At 42.6% G+C, this 6,000-nt stretch overlaps 1 protein-coding gene across 3 annotated transcripts in view; it reads right to left on the bottom strand.

Moving 5' to 3' along the window:
• Positions 1–1,775: 1,775 nt before the first annotated feature.
• LOC129717947 (sodium-coupled monocarboxylate transporter 1) overlaps positions 1,776–6,000 on the bottom strand; it is a 69,201-nt gene continuing 64,976 nt past the window's right edge. For all 3 annotated transcript variants that reach the window (XM_055668249.1, XM_055668250.1, XM_055668248.1), the window contains exons 2-5: positions 3,874–4,229; positions 3,493–3,803; positions 2,671–3,428; positions 1,776–2,609 (exon numbers count right to left, since the gene is read on the bottom strand). In XM_055668249.1, coding sequence (XP_055524224.1) covers positions 2,061–2,609; positions 2,671–3,428; positions 3,493–3,803; positions 3,874–4,229 — 1,974 coding nt within the window. In that variant the 3' untranslated portion in view covers positions 1,776–2,060. The remainder of the gene's footprint in view (positions 2,610–2,670; positions 3,429–3,492; positions 3,804–3,873; positions 4,230–6,000) is intronic.

The raw sequence follows: 6,000 nt of genomic DNA, 5'->3' as shown, positions 1-6,000 counted from the left end.
AAATTGAGCTCAGAAACGCCAAAAAGCGTTTCCAAAGGCCAGAAAAGGCCATCCCAGAAAATGATCCCAAATTTAGCTCAGAATCGCCAAAAAGTGCTTCCCAAGGCCAGAAAAGGCCAAAATAGAAAATGATCCCAAATTGAGCTCAGAATCGCCAAAAAGTACTTTATAAGGCAAGAAAAGGCCAAAATAGAAAATGATCCCAAATTTAGCTCACAATCGCCAAAAAGTGCTTTCTAAGGCAAGAAAAGGCCAAAATAGAAAATGATCCCAAATTGAGCTCAGAATCACCGAAAAGTGCTTCCTAAGGTCAGAAAAGGCCAAAATAGAAAATGATCCCAAATTGAGCTAAGAATCGCCAAAAAGTGCTTTCTAAGGCCAGAGAAGGCCGAAATAGAAAATGATCCCAAATTGAGCTCAGAATCACCGAAAAGTGCTTCCTAAGGCCAGAAAAGGACAAAATAGGAAATGATCCCAAATTGAGCTCAGAATTGCCAAAAAGTGCTTTCTAAGGCCAGAAAAGGCCAAAATAGAAAATGATCCCAAATTGAGCTCAGAATCACCGAAAAGTGCTTCCTAAGGCCAGAAAAGGCCAAAATAAAAAATGATCCCAAATTGAGCTCAGAATCGCCAAAAAGTGCCTTCTAAGGCCAGAAAAGGACAAAATAGAAAATGATCCCAGATTGAAATCTCAAATTGGTTCAGAATTCACGCGGGTTTTGGAATTTACTTGTTTTTTTTTATTTTCAAGTTAAGCTCGAAATTCATGCAGTTTTTTCACGTGAATTTTGGAATTTTTCCCATTTTTTATTGTACACAACTCTTTCACAGTTGTATGCGAATTTAAATAGTAACTCTGCTCAGATGCTCTTCAAATGAATTTAAAACAGAAACTCCCTTACACAGGTCAGCATAGAGGTGACACGATTGATCCATCTTTTACTGAATAAATTTTCATTATTTGACAAACATCGACATACAGTCACTGGATAATTTTTATGTTTTATTTCGGTTTATTTAAAGCAAAGCAAAGTATTGATGCTACATTCCGTATCGGAACTCGACCTTCTGTTTTTTACTATACACAGACTTCGCAGCCAACTGTCAAGTGTACACTTGTACAGGACAATTGCGGGGCTAGCGCTACGATCCTACTGACAAAACTCGAATATACGACGACTGGCTTGTTAGGCCAGCATCGTACCTCGGGACCAGCTGGGAGACAGATTTCGATTTATTTACCGAGTACAATATCCTTCTTATCAACAACCTGACTGTTCTCGATGAGGAAAAATGAAACGGTATGGCTTGATCATCCGGAGAATTCGGTTATCCGGAGTGAAATATTTTTCAAAATTCCGGATAATCGAGTCCGACCCGTACCACAAGATGTGCGATTCTTTAAACCTTTGCGTAGGAGTCTCTGACACTTGAAGAAGATAGTTTCAATCAGAGTAATGGCGTGAGAAATTAAAAAATAATGTAAATTTCGCAACAATTAACGTTCATGGTCTTTCTGTCGTATAACAGAAGCAAAAAATGTATTATCCATACCTCGAAGCAAATTTCACGCGATCTAAATAACCAATTCAACAGAACTCAAATACAGTTGTCTATTTTTCGTAGCCCATGTGATTGTTATTTGTGATTCGTTCATAACAATATCCTAGTGCAATAATCAATAAATAGATTGTCGTACCCGAAAAACGAAACATGGGATTAGGAGTGAGCTTAAAGTTTGTTTCCATGTTGTAAGAGAATAAAATAAACTCATCTCATCGTTTACTGTTCTTGCCGTTTATTACTAAATAATATTACCTAATGGATAAGTTTAAAAATAGACACGATTCATTCAGTGGAAACGGACTCGCTTGCGCTAACTCTAGGAATATATTATCTACCCTGGCTGTAGTAATACTATCAGCTGCGTCCTGCGTAATGGAAGTCTTCTTGTAAACATCTTACATAGCTTACGTCTTATCACAGTCTTTCACGTTCTACTGGTCTTATAACGAGCAATTGATAAACATAATGAAGTGTTTAGTTTTATGCTGCCGACCTCACGTCCTAACCTCGATAAGATTTTCGTCCAGCTTCCGGTACACCTCGACTGGAACACGTTGACTCTCGCCGACTTTCTCGTTACTGGTCAGATTAACCACAAATACTCCCAGCTTAGCATCGTTCGGCGAACTTTCGAATCCTAGGTTATCCTGTTCCAGTTTATCTACCGGCACCTTGGCGGGCTTAAGTATCTTCGGCCGAATGTCGGAATTGTTCACATAACGTCGCTTCTTGCCGGGTAGCATCAAACTTAAACGGTGAACTGCCGGATGCAGCAACTTGTGGTCGTACGCATCGTCCCTGTGACTGGTCATATAGCTGACGAGTGTTCCGACGAGAACCGTAATAAAGGTGCCGATCAAACTGTAATACATGTAAGACACCGAGTAGAGTGTATCCAGGAATCCTGCTGATCCCGATGATTGAGCTTCACGGAGCGTATCCAAGTACGAAAAATCAGACTCAATTTCCAGCGGAGTATTAGAGAGTAGCCATGATTTGGTTGGTTTCAAAATTCCGGATGAGAAAGTTTCATTTGTACAGCCCTGTCGAGGAAACGGAATTTTAATCAATTCTCTACATCAACTAAGTTTCATTTTTACTTACCTCAATCGACGTTGGCATTAGAATCGTTTCCTTGTCGACAGTCAGGCCGCCAAAAGTTATCCATAAAGTGATGATATGGGAAATAACCATTCCGCAAGCTGCTCCTTTCCAATTTGCCACGGGAATCAACATCGCCAATAGAAACACTCCCAGTAGTGGTCCTGATGTGGCCGAGGTCATCAGCATGCTGCTTTCAATCACTCCGGATAGCAGACCTACAGTAAAACCAACTCCCATCACCATCACCCCGTAGACTGAACCAATGAACTTGATTATGTTCAACTGTTGCTTATCACCTATGCCTTTGAACCGTGGCAACTGTGACAGGAAGTCCTCCCAGGTAACCGTAGCCAGTGAGTTCAAGTTGGATACGTTCAAGCTCAGGGCCCCATTGAAGAGTGAAGCCATAAAAATTCCCATCACACCGGGCAGATAGGAGAACTTATCTTCGACGAAAAAGGGTAGTATTTCATCCATCTTGTTTGTGTAGCCAGCGGCCATTGGATCGCAGTTGGCGTAAACGGAAAAAACACCCATTCCGACAATCCAGGCGAGTGAAAACAAAGCGATCACAACCGGAATGTTGCTCAGCAGTGTACGGCGAACATCCTTGAATGTGTTCATGCTTAGATAACGCTGCACAAAGTTCTGCTGGCATCCGAAGATGCTTAACGACATGAACAGCTGCCCCAACCAGGCTGACGTCGTGTCCACGCGGATCGTGAAGTCACCCGTGAAGTTGAAGAAATTCAAGCGGCCTGCGAAAAAAAAAAATGATGATTACTTTTAAATCTGTTGAAAGAAAATTATTGTAAATTTTACCATGCTCCGCTGGGATCGTGAATATTTCCCCGAAACCACCAACCGTCACCATGGATTGTATAATAATGCCTATGGATATCAGGATCATAGTTATTCCCTGTATTACATCGGCCATAATGGCAGCTTTCAGTCCTCCTAGTAAGTTGAAAATAATACTGATAACTGAAATTCCAACAAGCGAAACCCAGTACGGGATGCCGATCACGGTGTTCAGTGCAACGGTCGGTGTATACACCGTAACACCTAAGTTGAGCAGAGATCGAATAATGTATGTCCCCGATGCTAGACACCGGACCAGACGGCTGTTGAATCTGTTGGATTAAATAATGAATACATCAATTAGAAGATCAGCTGCTGCATGCATTAAATGTTATTCAATACCTTAAATCCAAATACTGATACACCGAGGTCACCCCAAGGTTAAAGTAAACCGGAATAAACACGAAGCACACGATCGGATAGGCAGTCACCATACCGTAAAGCGTTTCCCACATGGCTGACCCTCGATAGAACAGTTCGCTGGGATAACCGAGAAACGAACGCACCCCGAGTGTCCCCCGTGCGATCGATAGCATCATGGCGCCCATCGAGATCGTTCCAACGCCGAATACATAGTCGGCCTTGGTTTTTTCCTTTTTGCCGAAGAAGCGACCCCACAGCGGTACCAGCGTCGAGAAGACTATGAACACCGCGAACACTGCGTAGTCCCACAGCAGGTCGGTGAATCCGCGGGACATCTGGAAAATAAAGCGAACAGAAAAAAACAGACAGTTTAATAATTGCGCTTGTGGAACCGATCAATGAATTTTAACGAGAATATTTTTAATCTGAAGAACAAATGAAAAATATTTTTTTACAGTCCGAGCTGTAATTCGTTTAATTTTGGTTGAAATAAGTTGACCACTCATATCTTTAGTTAACCACTAATAGTTGAAAATAAGTATAACTCACTTTATTACTGTTTGGAAAACGATAAATATATTTCAATTTCTAAATGAACTAAGTCAAAAACCGATATATAAACTACTTAGCAATTATCTATCTATCTGCTAAACTGGTTGCACTGCCCGCGCAACTGAGTAGAACATAACAAATGAATCTAACTGACAACATGGTTGTTCTTCCATAGTTGATTCTTCTCTATTGCTATTGGTGAAACGACTGGAAAGAGAATTGTTTACCAAAACAGTATTGTTGTGATAACCTCACAAGTATGGCGTTAGTGCGCGAATCTTAAATACTGTTTATTTTTCCAGGTATTTCAACAATTTTGGACGATCCAAGTCGTTCGTTCAAACGCTTTTGTGAGTCCGTATAATACTTATCATTGATTGGTATTTCTTTTTAAGATAGAAAATAGAAATTATCTCACACACATCCCCCGACGTCAAGATGTTGCCAGTCAATGAAATTTTTATTACCTTCTTTAATCGCGCTGCAGTTATTTCGAAGGCAAGCAGGCAATTGGCTTACTTACTTTACTTTGTTGGCTAACGGACCGTTCACCGGTCTAGGGCCGAACGAATTAGAGATGTCCAGCTTCTTCTGTCTTGGGCAGCCGTTCTCCAGTCTCCCCGTACACCAGCAGATCGTGCATCTTCTTCCACTGCGCACATCCACCGCGTGCGAGGCCTACCACGGAGTCGACGGCCTCTTCCTGGTTCTCTACTGAAGATAGTTTTGGCGGCTCTCTCGTCAGGCATCCTGGCTACATGTCCAGCCCACTGAAGCCTGCCCCACTGTATTACCTTCACTATATCAGCATGTTTGTATACCTGGTACAACTCGTGATTCATGCGTCTGCGCCACACTCCATTTTCTAGTTTACCGCCAAGTATCGATCGCAGAACTTTACGCTCAAAAACTCGTCGATCAGCTTCCTTCAGCGTCCATGTTTCATGTCCGTAAAGGGCCACCGGGAGTATCAGCGTCCTATACAGCGCTAGTTTTGTGCGAGTTTGCAAGCTACGGGACCTTAGCTGGTTACGCAGTCCGTAGAAAGCCCTGTTCGCAGCTGCAACTCGTCGTTTCACTTCACGGCTCATATCGTTGTCACATGTCACAAGCGTACCAAGATAAACGAATTCGTCAACCACTTCAAATCGTTCCCCATCTATCTCCACCTCAGCTACCATGTACTTCGTTTTGGCAGAGTTAATGACAAGCCCCAATCTCGCTGCTTCCCTCATAAAAGGTACGAAGGCCTCCTCCACGGCCTTACGGTTGATACCGATGATATCGATGTCGTCCGCAAAACCAAGAAGCATGTGAGATTTCGTGATGATCGTACCGTTTCTTTCGACGTTTGCTCTTCGTACTGCACCCTCAAGAGCGATGTTAAACAGTAGGTTGGAGAGCGCATCCCCCTGTTTTAGTCCATCCAACGTTACGAACGCGGCTGATGTCTCGCCAGCTACCCGCACGCACGATTTTGATCCCTCCAGTGTCATACGACTCAGCTTTATTAGTTTCGTAGGGAAACCGTGTTCCAGCATGATCTGCCACGGG

This window comes from Wyeomyia smithii, chromosome 1 (assembly GCF_029784165.1).
Source record: "Wyeomyia smithii strain HCP4-BCI-WySm-NY-G18 chromosome 1, ASM2978416v1, whole genome shotgun sequence".
NCBI classification, from domain to species: domain Eukaryota; kingdom Metazoa; phylum Arthropoda; class Insecta; order Diptera; family Culicidae; genus Wyeomyia; species Wyeomyia smithii.
The sequence above is the reverse complement of the archived record's forward strand: the minus strand, read 5'-3'. Positions and strand labels throughout refer to the sequence as shown.